Source organism: Bombina bombina, chromosome 6 (assembly GCF_027579735.1).
Source record: "Bombina bombina isolate aBomBom1 chromosome 6, aBomBom1.pri, whole genome shotgun sequence".
NCBI classification, from domain to species: domain Eukaryota; kingdom Metazoa; phylum Chordata; class Amphibia; order Anura; family Bombinatoridae; genus Bombina; species Bombina bombina.
The window spans coordinates 529,424,430-529,445,859 of NC_069504.1; the positions used below are offsets into that span (position 1 = coordinate 529,424,430).

General features: G+C 38.9%; 1 protein-coding gene across 1 annotated transcript in view; it reads left to right on the top strand.

The window, feature by feature from the left end:
• ATP8B4 (ATPase phospholipid transporting 8B4 (putative)) overlaps positions 1 to 21,430 on the top strand; it is a 932,005-nt gene that overhangs the window by 320,430 nt on the left and 590,145 nt on the right. Inside the window, 1 exon segment of the mRNA XM_053717452.1 lies at positions 9,280 to 9,341. Within this exon segment, the coding sequence (XP_053573427.1) occupies positions 9,280 to 9,341 (62 nt within the window).

Consider the following 21,430-nt stretch of genomic DNA (forward strand, 5'->3'; position numbering starts at 1 on the left):
ATGCAGTGTCCTGCGGTTCCTCTCAATCTCCTGGAGCAGTGTGTTTGCTTCCAGACTTTGCAGCTCAGGTATCCTCTGCGATATATGAGGCTTTGTTTGTTTTTCCTTTCCTACAGGGAAAATGCAAGACATTTAAAGTTTCAGATAGTAATGTTTCTGGGCCACATTCTGCTACACAGGTTATTCTCTCTCCCAAGTTTGATGAGGAGGTCCGCAGGTAGCATCTGAGGGTGAAATCTCAGACTTGGACAGTATAATTCCTTTATCTGATGCTGAAGTCATCTTCTTCAGTTGTATGCTTGAACACTTTGTTTATTGTTAATGGAGGTTTTGGCTACTTGGACGTCATCAATTACCTTGTCGTTGTCAACTTGCTGTGCTAGCCCGCGGAACATTGTGGCTGAATCTTTGGTCAACTGAGCAGCCTACCTATACTTTACAACTAAGGCTGGGTTTTGTGTCCTATCGGCAGCTTGACTGCCTTGGAAACTCTTTGTTTATAGTTCGAACCCAGGTACAATTGCTGGGTTTTTGTGTACATTTCCAATTGTACTCCAAGCATGCTTATTTTAAACTGCAGATGCAGGTTCAATTTTCACTCAAGGCTTGTGACAATTTGTGGCCATCATTGGATTAGTTCTTAATATTCTTCTAAGTCCAAGATTCTGCAGCTTCCCTTCAGGGGTAACACTTTGGTCTGGAAGGTAGAAGGAGACCTGGTTTCTGACTTACGGGTGGATAAAGGTTTTTTCTATCACTCGTCAAGCGGAGCTTACTAGAGGACAGTCTTTTCCTCTTTCTGCTGGTTTTGTCCGGTTTTTGGAATCCCAACTGGTCTTAGTCTAATCTAGGATTCCTCCCAGGGACAGTTTTCTCCTTTCTAGCGTATCTGTAGTCCAGGTATGTGAGAGGCATTCTGGAACTGGGTTCAGAACCTTTTCTCTCTGGGAGTGATTGATTCAGGGAACGTGGTCTAAGTACTTTTTCAAGTATCCTAGAGTAAAGTCCTTTGAAGTTGTTTCCATTCTCCTTGATTCTAGAGGGTCTGTTCATGACGAACATGAAGGATGTGTATTTCGTGTTCCCTTTATCTGGGATCTTCTCAAGTTTATGAAGATTCGTTCTTCTAGATGGACTCTTTTGTTCCTAGAGAATTGCAGGGCTGCATTCTTAAACATTATATGGTTAAGGGCTCTTCCCTTCTTGAGCAAACTATTTTTGAAAATATTTTGTCCTATGTTCCCATGGATGGGACGTGAAGTTACCTTGTTCTAGCTACAAGGGTGATTTTTTTGAGGACCGTTTCAGGTTCTCTTTGCGAGTATTCCTAACGGAGGTCAGAAAATCTATGATTTCTTCCTCTTACCTCTCTCTACAGTCTTCGTTTTCTCAAGCTTTAGTTGCTGGTAGATACTTTAGCCATCTTGTATCTAGAGGGTTGGGAGTTCGAATCTAGCTGTAGCAGATTTTTCCTTTTTTCTGTGATGGGTTGTGACTACGGACACCAGCCTGCTGGGCTAGGGAGCAGTCTGGAACTTGTTTAAAGCGCTAGCACTTTCGACTCAAGAGGAGTCTGCTTCTCCATCAACATCTTGGAGTGGAGCGTGTTTTTCAATGCTCTGAGAGTTTGTCCTCAGTTGTCCTTAGCCGGTTTATCAGGTTCCAGTTGGACAATATCGCCTCTGTGGGGGTGGAACTTGGGGTTCCTTAGCCGTGAAGGAGGTGGCTCTCCTTGTTCTGTCGGCGGTAGCTATTAGGGGCTGTCTATCTGACCTCCATATATAAGAGTAGGTTCTCCATCTGGAGTTGTTCTCCAGCTTTCCATCAATTGAGAAGGGGGGCTGGAGCTGTTTCTGATGGTGTCTTGGTAGAACGCCAAGCTCCAAGGTATGATTCTAGGTCCGCTCTGATTGTTGTTCTGGCGGTTCTTTGGGATTTCAGGCTGATGTTCCCGTTTGCTCTCCTTCCACGAGTCTTGCTCGTATCCATCAAAAGAGAGCATCTGTGATTCTATTAGCCATGGTGTGGCCTCACAGGATATGGTATGCGGACTTTGGGGAGATGTTGTCTCTCACACCTTGGAGATTGTACCTGAGGATCGACTTCCTAGTTAGGATTCCTTCTTTCTCACAAATCTAGTTTTCTCTGAAGCTGATTGCTTGGAGATTTTGTCCAAGTGTGGTTGGTTATTGAGACCAGGTTTCAGGCTCGCTAGCCTGTTATTAGAAAATTTCCATAAGATATTGCGTAAATATCTTGTTGGTGTGAATCCCAGGGCTACTCTGAGAGTAGGGTCAGGATTCCTTGGGTCTGGAGAAGGGTTTCTCAATAAGATTTATTCTTTACCTTTTTGGCTAGTCAAGCGTCTGTCAGATGTGCCAGATGTGCAATTTTTTTGTCAGGCCTGGGTCAGAATCAGGCCTGTGTGTAAGTCTGTTGCTCCTTCTTGGAGCCTTAACATTGTTCTTAAAGTTTTGCATCAGGCTCCGTTTGAGCCATTGCATTCCATAGATATTAAAGGAAGGTTTTGTTTTTTAATGCTATCTATTCTGCTCTGAGAGTCTCAGAACTCTCAGTTTTGCAGTGTGATTCAACATATCTTACCTTTCATGCCGATAAGGCGGTTCTTCGTACTAAGGGTAGGTTTCCTTCCTAAGGTGGTTTCTGCCAGAAATATTAATCAGGAAATTGTTGTTCCTTCTCTATGTCCTAATCTTTCTTCTCACAAAGAACGTTTGTTGCACAACTTGGATTTTGTACGTGCCCTGTTTGTTTTTTTGGAAAACTTCTGCTACTTCTTTTTCTATCTGGTTGAGAAGTATAGTTCATTTTTGAGACTGCTGGACAGCAGCCTCCTGAGAGAATTAAAGATAATTCCATTAGGGCTGTCTCCTTTTCTTGGGTTTTCAACCATTAAGCTTCTGTGGAACAGATTTGCAAGGCTGCAACTTGGTCTTCTCTTAATAATTCTTCCAAATTTTTCAAATTAGATATTTTGCCTCTTTGGGAGAAAGGTTCTTCAAGCGGTGGTGCCTTCTGTTTAGGTCCGCCTGTCTTGTCCTTCCCTATTCATCTGTGTCCTCTAGTTTGGCAACAGTAAATGATGAAGTTGTGGACTCACCATATCTTAGGAAAGAAAACAAAATTTATGCTTACCAGATAAATTTATTTCTTTACGGATATGGTAAGTCCACGGCCCCACCCTTTATTTCAAGACAGTTATTTTTGTCTAAACTTTAGGCACCCCTACACCTTGTGTTCATCCTTTTTTTTCCATTTACCTTCGGTCGAATGACTGAGGTTTATGGGTAGGGGAGTGATACTTAACAGCTCTGCTGTGGTGTTCTTTGCCTCCTCCTGCTGGCCAGGAGTGATATTCCCAACAGTACATTTATCAGGTAAGCTAAATTTTGTTTTCTTTTCTAAGATATGGTGAGTCCACGGTTTCATAATTTACTGTTGGGAATTTCTCTCCTGACCAGCAGGAGGAGGCAAAGAGCACCACAGCCAAGCCCAGTCATTCTCTTTCCCTTGGTAAAGGTTCTGGGGGCTCTCTTAGCAGTGATCCGGTCCCAGGGAATTGCAGTGGCGCCCTACCTAGGCGACCTATTGGTTCAGGCGCCATCTTTTCAACAAGCAAGATATCACACAGAGATCTTGTTGTCTTTTCTACGTTCCCATGGGTGTAAAGTGAATCTGGAAAAGAGCCCCCTTGTTCCAGCTGCAAGGGTAGTCTTTTTAGGGACTATAATAGATTCTCTTTCAATGAAACATTTTTTGATGGCGGTCAGAAGAGCCAAAATCCTTTCCTCTTGCCTCTCTACAGTCTACTGCTCGACCATCGGTGGCTCAGTGTATGGAGGTAATCGGTCTGCTGGTGGCTTCCATGGACATCATTCCCTTTGTTCGATTCCATTTGAGAGCTCTACAGTTGTGCATGCTCAGCCAATGGAATGGGGATTATACAGATTTGTCTCAGTTGTCCTTAGCCCAGTTTATCAGGTTCCAGTCAGACAACATAACCTCAGTGGCATACATCAACCATCAGGGGGGAACTCGAAGTTCCTTAACCATGAAGGAGGTGTTGCGGATTATTCAGTGGGCGGAGGCTCACAATTACTGTCTATCTGCCATCCACATTCCGGGAGTAGACAACTGGGAAGCGGATTTCCTGAGCAGACAGACTTTTCATCCTGGGGAGTGGGAACTCCATCCGGAGGTGTTTTCCAGCTTAAACCTCGAATGGGGGTGCCGGAATTGGATCTGATGGCGTTGCGGCAGAATGCCAAGCTTCCAAGGTACGGGTCAAGGTCAAGAGACCCACAGGCTGCTCTAATAGATACTCTAGAGGTTCTTTGGGTCTCCAGGCTGGCATACCTGTTTCCTCTGTTTGCTCTCCTTCCACGAGTCATTGCTCGTATCAAACAGGAGAGGGCATCAGTGATTCTAATAGTACCTGCGTGGCCTTGCAGGATCTGGTATGCAGACCTAGTGGAGATGTCATCTCTCCCACCGTGAAGACTGCCTTTGAGAAAGGACCTGCTGATTCAGGGTCCCTTCTTTCATCCAAATCTCGTTTATCTGAAACTGACTGCTTGGAGATTGAATGCTTAGTTCTGTCTAAGCGTGGGTTTTCTGAGTCGGTCATTGAGACCATGATTCAGGCTCGCAAGCCTGTTACGAGAAAGATTTATCATAAGATATGGCGTAAATATCTTTATTGGTGTGACTCCAAGGGCTTCTCTTGGAGTAGAGTCAGGAATCCTAGAATGTTATCCTTTCTCCAGGAGGGTTTGGAGAAGGGTTTGTCAGTCAGTACTCTGAAGGGTCAGATTTCTGCTTTATCTATTTTGCTGCATAAGTGTCTGGCGGATGTGCCAGATGTACAATCTTTTTGTCAGGCCTTGGTCAGAATCAGGCCTGTGTTTAAGTCTGTTACTCCTCCTTGGAGTCTTAACCTTGTTCTTCAAGTTTTACAGCTGGCTCCGTTTGAGCCACTGCATTTCATAGATATTAAGTTGTTATCTTGGAAGGTTTTGTTTCTTATGGCTATCTCTTCTGCTCGGAGAGTCTCGGAACTCTCAACTTTGCAGTATGATTCACCTTATCTTATCTTTCATGCCGATAAGACGGTTCTTCGTACTAAGGGTAGGTTTCCTTCCTAGGGTGGTTTCTGCCAGAAATATTAATCAGGAAATTGTTGTTCCTTCTTTATGTCCTAATCTTTCTTCTTACAAAGAACGTTTGTTGCACAACTTGGATGTTGTATGTGCTTTAAAATGTTATGTACAGGTAAGTAAGGGTTTTCGCCAGTCTTCTGCCCTCTTTGTTTGTTTCTCTGGGAAACGTAAAGGTCAGAAAGCTACTGCATCTTCTCTTTCTCTCTGGTTGAGAAGTATAATTTGTTTTGCTTATGAGACTGCTGGACAGCAGCCTCCTGAGAGAATTATGGCTCACTCCAGTAGGGCTATCTCCTCTTCTTGGGCTTTCAAGAATGAAGTGTCTGTGGAACAGATTTGCAAGGCTGCAACTTGGTCTTCCCTGCATACTTTTTTTTTTTTTTTTTTTTTTTTTACAAATTTGATACTTTTGCCTCGGCTGAGGCTTCTTTTGGGAGAAAGGTTCTTCAAGCGATGGTGCCTTCTGTTTAGGTCTGCCTGTCTTGTCTTCCCTGTTCATCTGTGTCCTCTAGCTTCTGTATTAGTTCCCAACAGTAAATGATGAAGCCGTGGACTCACCATATCTTAGGAAAGAAACCAAAATTGATGCTTACCTGATAATTTCTTTCTTTCCGGATATGGTGAGTCCACGGCCCCGCCTTCTATTTCAAGACAGTTATTTTTGTCTAAACTTCAGGCACCTCTACACCTTGTGTTACTCCTTTTTTTTCTCCATTTACCTTCAGCCGAATGACTGGGGTTTGTGGGTAGAGGAGTTATACTTAGCAGCTTGGCTGTGGTGCTCTTTGCCTCCTCCTGCTGGCCAGGAGTGAAATTCCCAACAGTAAATGATGAAGCTGTGGACTCACCATATCCAGAAATAAATAAATTTATCAGGTAAGCATAAATTTAGTTTTTTCCAAAATACCATCAGACATATATAGAGATATTGATTTATGAATACATAGAACATATTCTGTTATGTTCTGTTCTGTCGGGTTAGCGCACATGAGAATATGGGATCAGGTTTGCACGAGATTGGGGTGTTTTCCCCCCACATACTTTTTTTCACGCAATATTCTAAGTTCACTCATTGGGTTAGCGTGTAAGTGAAAACAGTTTCTTTCAACTCATAATACGAGCGCAACCCGACGAGCACAAAAATCTTTCTTTTAGCTCAATTAACACTTGAGCGGGAGCGTAAATTAGCGCTCCACTTGTAATCTGACCCTTTAGCTTTTTTTGGGAAATCTTGTGAAAATGCTCAAATATTCTATAAATTGTGAATCTGTGTGTTTTTATTTCATAGCATTTCTGAGCTGAAAATTTTGAGAGAAAGTAAATCATTACTTTGTATATATTTTTCAAAAATTTGAGTTTTATAAAATAAAAAGGAAGAGGAAACTGAGTAGGTGGATAAAGTGTGTATTTAGATGATATAAATGTAATTATTGACCTAAGTTTCTGCATTAATTGAACTGCAAAACTGGATAAGAGGTAACAAAGTTTAAAAAGCAACAAATACATATGCTGCGCTTAGCATAATTATGCCAGTGCTGCTTGTCGCCACTGGATGGCACTGTGTTCATTTGCAGAATGATCTAATGGTCAGTGCAGAATCAGACAGTACAGGCATACAACTTAATTACTGACACCTAAACGGGCAAGAATAGGTGTGTTTGTATGAATATGTGTGTGTGTAAATATATCTATATGTTTGTGTGTGAAGCAATCATTTCTGATAGTAAGGATAGTGGAGGATTTTAATCTCATGCTTTTATCTCTGCCATAATTTTAATAATTTTTGATTTTGCCATGAAATGAGCTTTACTTAGCAGCAATCAAAACCTATCTTCTGCTGAAGAGTTCTAATAAGAACAAAACAGCTGTCCATAAGTGGTTTTGTATTTGCTGCACTTACCCCATTAGGGGACTGCTGTGCAGTATTAGAAGCAAAAAGCCTGAGATGTTGCATATCTAATTTGCATATCTTATATGGAGTCTTATATTGCCTAAGCAATCATTTCTGATATTAAAATTCTCCAATTCATAAAAGTATATCTCATGCTTTTATCTCTGCCATAATTTAAATAATGTATATATATATTTATTTATATATATATATATATATATATATATATATATATATATATATATATATATATATATATACATATATATATATATACAGTATATATACGCACACATTTACTCTCTCGCACACGCTGAAAGAACATACATTTTATCTTTACTTTTTCTTTGTTGAAATGTATCTTCTTTTGAGCCCCCTCAGGGTTAGCTGCATTCATTTGCATAGGATGCCATCCAGTTAATGGCACATAAAGATCAAAATTAAACAAAATACATGAATGCATTCCAGTATGAAAGAAAGGCATTATTTAATGCACTTGTAAAAGTATAACTGTTTAGTAAACACTATCACAATTTCAGTATCATATGCCCATATGCTGCTCATAACCATTTTCAAACATTGATTTTGCTATAGAGCCAGTGATGGCATAAATCTCTTCAGCAAGAACTCAGGTTTTTTCATACAAGCCACCACCTTCTCTCTAATCAATTACAGTGTTTGAATACTGGTGCATGTGGCAGGCTTGTGACTAACTTCTCACTATGAGTAATTGTGGCAATACCCCATACTCGTCTCTCCTATGTCTCTCCATAATAACTCTCTGAGAGGAAAATTGGGCCTTAAATCGGTCTGAGAACCCCTCTCAACCAAGAATCTGGAGCCCCTAAATTATTCACCTTCCACCTGGGAAGGCAAAGAAAAGACTAGAAATATTTGCCTTCTCCTAGTTGCCAGGAGTTTAATCCTAGGAGTAATGGCTTATTGACTCTCACCACCTTATAAAAGAAAATGTTTCTAGTAAAAGCTATCACTGTCTCAGTGGCATATGCACATATGCTGTGTGTGCCACATGCACCTTTATTCAAACACTGTAACTGCTTAGAGAGTGGGTAGAGGCGTGTATGACACAAATTGAGTTCCTGCTGAAGAGATACATGCTACCACTGGCTCTATATAGCACAATCAATGTTTGAATCAGGGTACAAGGGGTCACCATAAATTTAGTTTTTGCTACTTCATGTATTGAAAAAATGCTTCTATACAAAAATGAAATGCACTCATGCACATTTCAAGTTTGACTTTTATGTCCCTGTTAGTCACTAATCAGTTAATTCAACTGTAAAAATCCACTTCAGAATTCAAGCATAGCCAGGGGAGTAGTGTTAACAATTCCCCTTACATTTTTGCCTTCTGAAAGTGTACTTTTGCTGTGTAGAGATTCTTGAAGGACAAATGTCTTGTTTAAAAACACTTAAAATATATTAAACTAAATCATGTTGTGTACATTTTATACAACAATCATTCAGCAGTTGCAGGGTGATCTGTAGCGTGTCAGAAATAAGTCTACAGCCTCTAAAAAGCAGCTACATGCGTATCAGCAATAGTGTGGTACAAGTATACTATTTTACTAGTGGTAATTTACAGGAAAATGAATAATTCATATTACATTATTTTAACCCCTTTAAAATGCAGCTCATATTACATTATTAATTCTCATTGGTTGATATGGACACCTTCTATATACATATAGGACCAAAAGTCTATAAAGAAAAAATATAGTTTTAATTTAAATTGTTTAATACTGCAAACACACAGAAGTATGATACAGTTTGAAATACTTTAAAATCCTATAAAAAAAACCTCAGTTTCTTTTTTTAAAATAAATAATTCACAATACTTTCTCTCCATAAGGCTACATTTTATATTTAAACTGTATTGGCCAACACTAGTTTATTACTGTTTTGAATGGATCTTAAAAAAAAAATAAAAAAAATACAAATCTAGTGCCCAAATCTATGAGATTTGCATTTCCTTCTAGCAGCAAAAAAAGGCTAAACAAATACATAAAGGTGTTTATTGATACTATTTATGATATTGTTTACATATGGTTATTACAAGTGGAATGTTTTGAAAAACTGTTTAATATGCTGCACATTTTATTACCAATTATAGTTTGAATTTCCTTTGTTTTTTTTTGTTTTTTTCTAATAAAGTTTTCATTTTGGTATGTTATCTTTTTATTTGCAGTTTCGTCATAAGACCGACAACCAAGTGAATAATCGTCAGTCTCAGGTGCTTCGTGGTGGCAAGTAAGATCATTCATAATTCATTGTTTTTCATGTCCGTTTTTTTTTTTTTTTAACATATTCTTATATCAGCTGAAGATCCATCCGCAAGGAATTACAGTACTTATGTTCTTAAATTCAAAATTAAACTTTGTTGATTCAGATTCAGCATGTAATTTTAAACAACTTTCCAATTGATTTATATAATTAAACTTGCTTTTGTTCTATTATTAGTATGCTCTGTTGAAGATTAAATTGAGGCAGGCCCATATGAGTTCAGCAGCAGCATGTACGTGTCTTTAGTACTCTAGGGCAGCAGTGTTTTGCAACATTGTTTGTAGCAGTGTTATACATTGTTTTATTTATATATATATATATATATATATATATATATATATATATATATATATATATATATATATATATATATATATATATATATATATATATGCAGCCACCAATCAACAACTAGAATCTAGGTTCTGTGCTGCTCCAGTCCTGAGCTTGTCTAGATAAACATGTCAGCAAAGAATAACAAGTGAAGGAAGCAAATTAAATAATAGAAGTTAACTGGAAAGTTTTTTTAAATCGTATTCTCTATCTGAATCATGAAATAATTTTTTGAGGTTTCATGTCCCTTTAATACAAAGAAAGTATCCCCACTAACCTTCATTACATAGTTAGTGTAGGAGGCATGAAAAATATGAAGAAAGAGAAGCGCAGCACGCTCTAAGTGTAATCTGTTTGGTAGTTATCAATTATCAAAACCCCCTTCCCTGGGTATTACTCACAGAATCGTTCTGTATGATGTGCGCATCAGGTTGTATACAACCATGGAGTTTGTTCCTCAGATAACCTCCCTCAGTGACGTCTGGAAAGCCTGTCCAACCGGAGAGATTGTTTCACTTTCCCACGGCAGTCCACAATCAAATATGGAAGGGATACCACTCCAGTGTTTAAAGTATAACACGTTTATTGTGAAATAAAATATAAAAACTTACAAATCTATGTCTCTCAGCTCACCCAATAGGTGCCCACAACATCTGAGCCCTGGTAGCCCTGAGACAATAACTTTAAAAACAGAACTTCTCTACGTACGGTAACCTTACCACGTATGGTAAGGTTGACTGCCTCACAATCTAAAGGACGTGAGTTTGAACCCAACCTCAGCTATGTATTTTGTAATTATATCCATCTAAGTTTTATTTATACAAAATATGTTATTTTAGTTTGTATTAAGTTTTTAAAAAAAAGATTATATATTACTGCATAAATTTAATAATAATTTATAAGGGCAGCTGCAGTCTAATGGTTAAGATAACGGCCTCATAACAGAATAGTAGCGAGTTCGATTCTCACTGCAGCAAAATATTTTAAACACTTTAATTATTTTGACCTTAAGTTAAAGTTTTACGATTTTGTTGGTTTATAAGCATATACAGATTTTAATAGTGTATTAATTTAATTATTACAACAAGTGGTATACTTCAAATGTATAACGAAATATTTGAAAAATACAAATTTGTTGATTGTAGACAATATGACATCAAATTTATGCAGGGTTAACTGAATCAATTCAAATCAGGACACCTGTGCAAGTAAGGGGATATATAAGGAGCATATTTGTTTAAGGAACATACTCTTGAAAAAGTTTCTGGCATAGAAACGAAACGTACGTAGAGAAGTTCTGTTTTTAAAGTTAGTGTCTCAGGGAGGCTACCAGGGCTCAGATGTTTTGGGCACCTATTGGGTGAGCTGAGAGACATAGATTTGTAAGTTTTTATATTTTATTTCACAATAAACGTGTTATACTTTAAACACTGGAGTGGTATCCCTTCCATGTTTGATTGTGGACTGCCGTGGGAAAGTGAAACAATCTCTCCGGTTGGACAGGCTTTCCAGACGTCACTGAGGGAGGTTATCTGAGGAACAACCTGATGCGCACGTCATACAGAACGATCCTGTGAGTAATACCCAGGGAAGGGGGTTTTGATAATTGATAACTACCAAACAGATTACACTTAGAGCGTGCTGCGCTTCTCTTTCTTCATATTTTTCAGCATTTTTTTGTAAACGAGTCTTTGATGGGACTGTGCTGAGAAGCTGCAACATAAGACACGCTGAATAAAAGGGATATAGAGGACCATCAAGATTACCTGTTTTCCAACATTACACCTTTGATTAAAGGGACATTTTTCTGAACATTCATGAATATTTATAAACTGCTAAGTTGAGAAGCAGTGTGTGGAAAATAGTATTGTTTAATGTATTTGTTATTATAATTTGTTGGTTCTTAATTTGTAGTTTTTATTGGGTGGTAGCGCATTATTGGCTTTCTATTTTTTAGTGTAGGAGGCATGTTGGCATTCCAGTTCATCCCAAAATTGTTTTAAATTAAATAAATAAAAAATACTTTACTAAAGGATAAAGTTCAGCCCAAAAAAATGCATACAAAGACATACAAATACCATTTCTTTCATGTAATTGGCAAGAGTCCATGAGCTAGTGACGTATGGGATATACAATCCTACCGGGAGGGGTAATGTTTCCCAAACCTCAAAAATGCCTATAAATACACTCCTCACCACACCCACAATTCAGTTTTACAAACTTTGCCTCCCTATGGAGGTGGTGAAGTAAGTTTGTGCTTGATTTTCTTCTGTGATATGCGCTTCTCAGCATTTTGAAGCCCGATTCCTCTCAGAGTACAGTGAATGTCAGAGGGATGCGAATAGAGTATTGCCTATTGATTTTATGGTTTTCCTCGCGGGAAATCTTTTCAAAGGTTCTCTGTTATCGTTGTAGAGATTCATCGCCTACCTCCCTTTTCAGATAGACGATATACTCTCATATTCCATTACCTCTACTGTTACTGTTTCAGTACTGGTTTGGCTATCTTCTATATGTGGATGGGTGTCTTTTGGTAAGTATGTTTTCATTACTTAAGACACTCTCAGCTATGTTTTAGCACTTTATGTATTGCACTTATTTGCCATGAGTCAGGTTTATGTATATTTCCTTTTGCAGACTATCAGTTTCAAAATTGGGAAAAACATTTTTAGGAAGTTATTTTTTCTTACCTGTGGTATAGTCTTTTCTTTAAATTGACTATTTTTCATTAAATTTTCGCGGGCAAAATTAGACTTGCGAGGTCGAAAAATGCTGATATTTATTGCGTCATTCTTGGCGCAATACTTTTTTGGCGTGAAGGTACGTTCGGTGTCGCAAATTCGTCAATTCCGGTGTCTTAGTTGACACCAGGTTTCCTTGCACAAGGTTGTGTCTGCCATGAAGCGAGTTGCCTCATTTCCGGGTGTTAGCGCCAAAAAATTACATTTTGTGTTGTGCGTCATACTTGGCGCCAAATAATTTAATTATTTTAACCCCACTTCCTATATGCCTCTTGTTTTTTTTTTATATGCTCAGAGGGCTATGCTGTTTGTATTATTTTTCCCATTCCTGAAACTGCCATATAAGGAAATTGATAATTTTGCTTTTTATGTTGTTTTTTTCTCTTACATTTGCAAAATGTCTCACTCTGATCCTGTCTCAGAAACCACTGTTGGAACCCTGCTGCATGATAACAGTTCAACTAAAGATAAGTGTATCTGTTGTAAGTTAGTGGAGATTATATCTCTAGCTGTGGTATGTAACAGTTGTCATGATAAGCTTTTACATGCAGAGAGTGTATCCATAAGTACTAGTACAATGCCTGTTCTTATTTCAACATCTAATGTACATGATATCCCTGTGAATATAAAAGATTTTATTGCTAATGTGATTTAGAAGGCTTTGTCTGCTATTCCGCCTTCTAATAAACGTAAAGGTCTTTTAAAACTTCTCATAAAGTTGATGGAATTTCAAATTCATAAGATCCTACCTCAGATATTGACACTGACAAATCTATTTTTCTCTTTAAGATGGAGTATATTTGTTCCTTGTTAAAGAGGTGTTGATTACTTTTGATATTGAAGTAACTAGTCCTCTTGATACATAAACTAGTAAACGTTTCAATTCTGTTTATAAACCTCCTGTGGTTACTCCAGAGGTTTTTCCAGTTCCTAATGTTTTTTTCTGATATGATTTCAAAGGAATGGGATATGCCTGGTACTTATTTTATTCCTTCTAGGTTTAATTTTTTTTTTTTAGCCTTTGCCAACAGTTAGATTGAAGTTTTGGGAAAATATCCCCAAAGTTGATGGGGCTATTTCTACTCTTACCTAACGTACTACTATCCCTATGGAAGATATTACTTCCTTTAAGGATCCTTTAGATAGGAAACTTGAATCTTATCTAAGGAAAGCTTATTTATATTATGGCTATCTTCTCAGGCTTGCCATTTCTATGGCTGATGTTGCAGCTGCATCAACGTTTTGGTTGGAAAGCTTAGCGCAACAGGAAGCAGATCCTGATTGTCTAGCATTGTTCGCTTGATTACCAATCAATATTTTAGAACTCAGTGATATTTTCAGAGCTCTTCAGGTTTGGCCTCTGTTGAAGGGAGAACCATTCATTTGTTTTCAGACAGACAATATCACAACTGTGGCATATGTCAATCATCAGGGTGGGACTCACAGTCCCCTAGCTATGAAAGAAGTATTGTGGATACTTTCTTGGGGGGGTATCCAGCTCTTGCTAATTCCTGTGGTTCATATCTCAGGTGTAGACAATTGGTAAGTGGATTATCTCAGCCGTTAGACTATACATCCGGGGGAGTGGTCGCTCCATCCAGATGTGTTTTTTCATCTAAATAAGAGACTTCCCAGGTACCTTTACAGGTCCAGGAATTCTCAGGTGGAGTCAGTGGATGCGTTAGCAGTTCCTTGGTTTTACCAACCTGCTTATATCTTCCCGCCTCTAGTTCTTCTTTCAAGAGTGATCTCCAAGATCATCATGGAACATTTGTTTGTGTTTCTGGTAGCACCAGCATGGCCTTACAGGTTCTGGTATGCGGATCTTGACTGGATGTCTAGGTGCCAACCTTGGCCATTTCCTTTAAGACCAGGTATGGAAATTGAACGCTTAGTGCTTAGTCATTGAGGGTTCTCTGACTCAGTAATTTATACTATGTCACAGGCTCGTAAATCTGTTTCTAGGAAGATTTATTATCAAGTTTGGAAGACTTATTTTTCATAGTGTTCTTTTAATAAATTCTCCTGGCATTCTTTTAGAATTCCTAGAATTTTACAGTTTCTTCAGGATAATTTGGATAAAGGTTTGTCTGCAAGTTCCTTGAAATGACAAATCTCTGATCTTTCTGTTCTTATTTCACAGAAAGATTGCTAAACTTCCTGATATTCACTGTTTTGTACAGGTTTTGATCTGTATCAAGAGCCTGTCATTAAATCAATCTCTCCTCCTTGGAGTTTTAATTTGGTTTTGAAGGCCTTACAGGTTTCTCCTTTTGGGCCTATGCATTTCTTTGGTTATTAAACTACTTTCTTGGAAAGTGTTGTTTCTTTTGGCCATCTCTTCTGCTAGAAGAGTTTCATAATTATCTGCTCTTTCTTGTGAGTCTCCTTTTCTGAGTTTCCATCGGGATAAGGCAGTTTTGCGGACTTCATTTAAATTTCTTCCTAAGGTTGTGAATTCTAACAACATTATTAGGGAAATTGTTGTCCCCTCTTTGTGTCCTAATCCTAAGAATTCTTTGGAGAGATCCTTACATTCTCTGGATCTTGTAAGAGCTTTGAAATATTATGTTGAAGCTACTAAAGATTTCAGGAAGACTTTTAGTCTATTTGTTGTCTTTTCTCGTTTTAGGAAAAGTCAGAAAAGCTTCTGCCATTTCCTTGGCATCTTGGTTAAAGCTTTTAATTCATCATGCTTATTTGGAGTAGGGTCAGGCCCAGCCTCAGAGAATCACAGCTCATTCTATTAGTTCAGTGTCCACTTTGTGGGCTTTTAAGAATGGAGCTTCAGTTGATCAGATTTGCAAAGCAGCAACTTGGTCTCCTTTGCATTCATTTACTAAATTCTACAGTTTTGTGTTCTTCAGGCAGCTGTTTCAGTTTGATTCCTCTGCTTTTGTTTAAAGTTTTTTCATTTCAATTATGAGAAAAACTTATTTTTTTGGATGTGGATTTAATTTTTTTCAGCAGAAATTGGCTGTTATTATTTGTATTCCTCCCTCTATAGTGACTCTTCTGTGGAGTTCCACATCTTGGGTATTACTATCCCATACGTCACTAGCTCATGGACTCTTGCCAATTACATGACAGAAAACATAATTTATGTAAGAACTTACCTGATAAATTCATTTCTTTCATATTGGCAAGAGTCCATGAGACCCACCCTTTTTATGGAGGTTATTTTTTTTTGTATAAATCACAATTATATTTCCAGTTCCTTTTTGATGCTTTGTACTCCTTTTTCTGTCACCCCACTACTTGACTATTCGTTAAACTGAATTGTGGGTGTGGTGAGGGGTGTATCTATAGGCATTTTTGAGGTTTAGGAAACTTTGCCCCTCCTGGTAGGATTGTATATCCCATACGTCACTAGTTCATGGACTCTTGCCAATATGAAAGAAATTAATTTATCAGGTAAGTTCTTACATAAGTTCTTACATAAATTATGTTTTATGTGTTATACAACCATATGTCCATATGTAAATAAGAGCTAAATAGTAGAAGATTCATTATATACATCACTGACAGAGACTGTTATTTATTCTATCAGCACTGCTAGACATTGGCTTGATTAAATTATAATTGAAAACTTGCTGACTTGTAGTAAGATTAATTATATCTGTTAATTTAAGATTTTGTCTGTTACTATCAGTTGTTAAATTTACAACTAAAATGTAATTGTGTACATAGTTTTTGTGGAAGTAGGACCCAATTTTAACAATCACACACACATGTTGTATAAACCAGCCAATCGGCCACAAACTTATACTGACATTTACCTGCTAGCAGTATCATACTAACACACACTCATATACTGTCAGTAATATATCCTTAAGAAAAGTTTGCTGAAACATACACACACACTAACAGTAACATACACACATACTGACAGTATATGACATACATACACACAGGGGCACATGCAAACTCTTAACATATACACACATATGCTGGTATTGGCATGCACACACACAGTAATAAGTAACTCAGCCTATATCTATATCAGTGACGTGCAGTGAGGTCAGAGGCTGGTGAGGCACTGGCTGTAATATGCCAGAGAAACACATATATGAACCCGACAAAGGCAGCTTAAATTTACGATTAAATAGGCAGGTTGAAGGTCTAATTTAATGCTATTATTAAATTTGCTTCATTCTCTTGGTATCCTTTGTAGAAGGATATGCAGCAATGCACTACTGGGTGCTAACTGAACACATTAAATGAGCCAATCACTAGATGCTACCAGTAGCGCATTTCTGCTCCTTAGCCTACCTAGGTATGCTTTTCAAATGATACCAAAAAAAGAAAGCAAAATAGATAACAGAAGTAAAAAAATCTAAAGTTGTTAAAAACATTTTTTTTACTTTCCTATCCCTTTAAGTAACACATTTATTCTCTATTAGGTTTTATCCTTCCTGCAATTGTATTTCTTAAAGGGACATTAAACCATACATTTATCTTTCATGATTTAGGTAGAACATACAATTGTTTGAAACTACTTTCTAGTTTACTTCTTTTATGTAATCACCTTCATTCTCTCTTCATTTGTTGAAGGAGCAGCAATGCACTACAGGTTTCTAACTGAACACATGGGTGAACCTAGGTTCTTTCGCTGCTCCTAAGCTTTCCTAGATAAACATTTTAGCAAAGGATAACAAGAGAAGGAAGCAAATTAAATAATAGAAGTATATTGTAAATTTTCTAATTGTATACCTGATCTGAATCATGAAAGAAAAATACACACTGACACCTCTAGGACTGAGGATACACACATACACTGACACCTCTAGGACTAAGGATACACATAAACTGACACCTCTAGGACTAAGGATACACATACACTGACACCTCTAGGACTGAGGATACACACATAATTACACTGACACCTTTAGGACTGAGGATACACACATACACTGACACCTCTAGGACTAAGGATACACATAAACTGACACCTCTAGGACTAATGATACACATACACTGACACATCTAGGACTGAGGATACACACATAATTACACTGACACCTCTAGGACTGAGGATACACACATAATTACACTGACACCTCTAGGACTGAGGATACGCACATACACTGACACCTCTAGGACTAAGGATAAACACATATGCTGACACCTCTAGGACTGAGGATACACACATACACTGACACCTCTAGGACTGAGGATAAACACATATGCTGACACCTCTAGGACTGAGGATACACACATACACTGATACCTCTAGGACTGATGATACACACATACACTGACACCTCTAGGACTTAGGATACACATAAACTGACACCTCTAGGACTACAGATACACATACACTGACACCTCTAGGACTGAGGATACACACATAATTACACTGACACCTCTAGGACTGAGGATACACACATGCACTGACACCTCTAGGACTAAGGATAAACACATATGCTGACACCTCTAGGACTGAGGATACACACATACACTGACACCTCTAGGACTGAGGATACACACATAATTACCCTGACACCTCTAGGACTGAGGATACACACATACACTGACACCTCTAGGACTGAGGATACACACATAAACTGACACCTCTAGGACTAAGGATACACACATAAACTGACACCTCTAGGACTGAGGATACACACATACACTGACACCTCTAGGTCTGAGGATAAACACATATGCTGACACCTCTAGGACTGAGGATACACACATACACTGACACCTCTAGGACTAAGGATACACACATAATTACACTGACACCTCTAGGACTGAGGATACACACATACACTGACACCTCTAGGACTAAGGATAAATACATATGCTGACACCTCTAGGACTGAGGATACACACATACACTGACACCTCTAGGACTGAGGATACACACATACACTGACACCTCTAGGACTAAGGATACACATAAACTGACACCTCTAGGACTAAGGATACACATACACTGACACCTCTAGGACTGAGGATACACACATAATTACCCTGACACCTCTAGGACTGAGGATACACACATACACTGACACCTCTAGGACTGAGGATACACACATAAACTGACACCTCTAGGACTAAGGATACACACATAAACTGACACCTCTAGGACTGAGGATACACACATACACTGACACCTCTAGGACTGAGGATAAACACATATGCTGACACCTCTAGGACTGAGGATACACACATACACTTACACCTTTAGGACTGAGGATACACACATACACTGACACCTCTAGGACTAAGGATACACACATAAACTGACACCTCTAGGACTGAGGATACACACATATACTGACACCTCCAGGACTGAGGATAAACACATATGCTGACACCTCTAGGACTGAGGATAAACACATATACTGACACCTTTAGGACTGAGGATACACACATACACTGACACCTCTAGGACTGAGGATACACACATACACTGATACCTCTAGGGCTGAGGATACACACATACACTGACACCTCTAGGACTGAGGATACACACATACACTGATACCTCTAGGGCTGAGGATACAGACATACACTGACACCTCTAGGACTGAGGATACACACATACACTGACACCTCTAGGACTGAGGATACACACATACACTGATACCTCTAGGGCTGAGGATACACACATACACTGACACCTCTAGGACTGAGGATACACACATACACTGATACTTCTAGGGCTGAGGATACACACATACACTGACACCTCTAGGACTGAGGATACACACATACACTGATACCTCTAGGGCTGAGGATACACACATACACTGACACCTCTAGGACTGAGGATACACACATACACTGACACCTCTAGGACTGAGGATACACACATACACTGACACCTCTAGGACTGAGGGTACACATATACACTGACACCTCTAGGACTGAGGATACACACATACACTGATACCTCTAGGGCTGAGGATACACACATACACTGACACCTCTAGGACTGAGGATACACACATACACTGACACCTCTAGGACTGAGGGTACACATATACACTGACACCTCTAGGACTGAGGTCACACACATACTAAACTAAGCCAGTACAAAAAAAGTTTAATGTGTACAAAAGTGCAGCAATCCTGCTTGCAGAAGCTGCATAGAACCTCTTGTATGCTATATATACAGTATTTGTGGATGTGAGGTAGATGGCAGGGATGAGTTTCTTTGCAACTTATGATACACAAAATGGAGCTGCCCATACTTATGTCCAAGGATGCCCAATTATTTAGAATAAGCATTTATTAAACATGCATATGTGGGAAAAAAAACAATACTCACATCTTATGCATTTAAAAACCAATTTGTTTAAAATGACAGGGACCCTTCATTAAAATCTCCTACTCTGGAGTGACTCATGCTGAGGCTCCTGAGGGAGGAGGGACTAACAACCCAGGGGCTCTGAGTGTCAGGAAGTGAGTGAGAAACGACAGGCAGCAGAAGTTTGCAAACACACCAAGTAGGAAGGAAGTAATTAGTGAAGGGGCTCTGCAGAGTTCTGCTGCCTGTCGTTTCTCACACTGACTCCCTGACAGACACCACAACCACATAATGACAAGCTGGCAGCTGCATTCCATTAGGGATCGTTCCAAATAGGAATAATAATGCAGGGAGTGAGAAGTGGCAGGCAGCAGCAGTCTGTAGACACACACCAAGCTCAGTAATATTGCAACATGGTCACATACCTCAGGATGTGAAACAGAGAGAGCCACAACCACCTTCTTCTGCTGCATTACCCATGTGCTCACTGCTCAGTGCTGTAGTGATCAGACTTCACTCTTCCTGGCCAGAATAACACACGCCTCCTCCAAGCTGACAGGCTCCACAAGAAGAGTGATGTCACTGATTGAGACCTGATTGGCTAGAGGCTGCATTGGACAGCAGCCTCTATTAGGAGCAAACTGGGTGGGGCTAGCTCTTGGCTCATACAATTAAATTAGCAAGATATCCATGTTGCGTAATGTGAGGGCAGCTGAACGGCTCACAGCCTCTCCATTGCACAACATGGATATGGATGAATTGCAGGCAGGCAGCCTTGTATCGTGAGTTGGCAGGGGGGGTGGGGGGGCTTAGGGTACATAAAAAAAATATATACTGTATATATGTAAACTTTAAAAAAAAAATTATTAGAAAAAAAAGTTAAAGTTAAAAAAAAGTGTAATACACACATAGGACAGGGGAGGCGCTGCCTCCCTTGCCTCCTATGACTGCACGTCACTGATCTATATATACACACACACAAATATTTATATTTATAAGTTTAAAAATAATGCATAAATGTACTCAAATAATGAGCTTTGTGCATCTCTCTGCCAAGTTAGATGTTGTTTTTCACAGCTCAACTCGATCTGCTGCTTCTGTCTGCTTAGTGATCCATCCCACTTCTGATCCATCACAGACTGCTTATGTTCAGCTTGCAAACAGTGCAGGGGAAGTACCAACACTGTAGTTCTGGGGTGGGCAGGCCCTCCAGATATGTGGTTCTGGTCTAACTTCAAATCCCTATTGTTAACCCAGTGTATTAATTGTAATAGAGATTACAAGAGGCAAACTCTTACAGAAATGAATGCACCCTGGTGAGCCAGTCTAGTCCTGGCTGTGTATGTGTGTGTGGAGTGATTTCCCTGTTGCCCTTTTGTACCCCCCCCTTCCCTCCATGGATCACTGTACTGTAAAATAGTTTTCCCTAATTGTGTTTCCAATGTCTTGTTATACCAGCTGCAGAGTATAAAATGTATTGGAAATTGCTCCTTTAAGTGTATTTTTATATATTGAATTGGCTGAGCTTGCAGGAACAGGAGACACCCTTTATCTTATCCTTTTCTTTATATATTATATTATTATATTATTATTTTATTATTTATATACACACACACCTCCTTATTATATCTCTTTGTCACACACAAAGGCTGATACATAGAACAATTGCCAATTAATATCTTAGTCTCTGTGACACCCACTCCCCACCAGGCTCCTGCTGA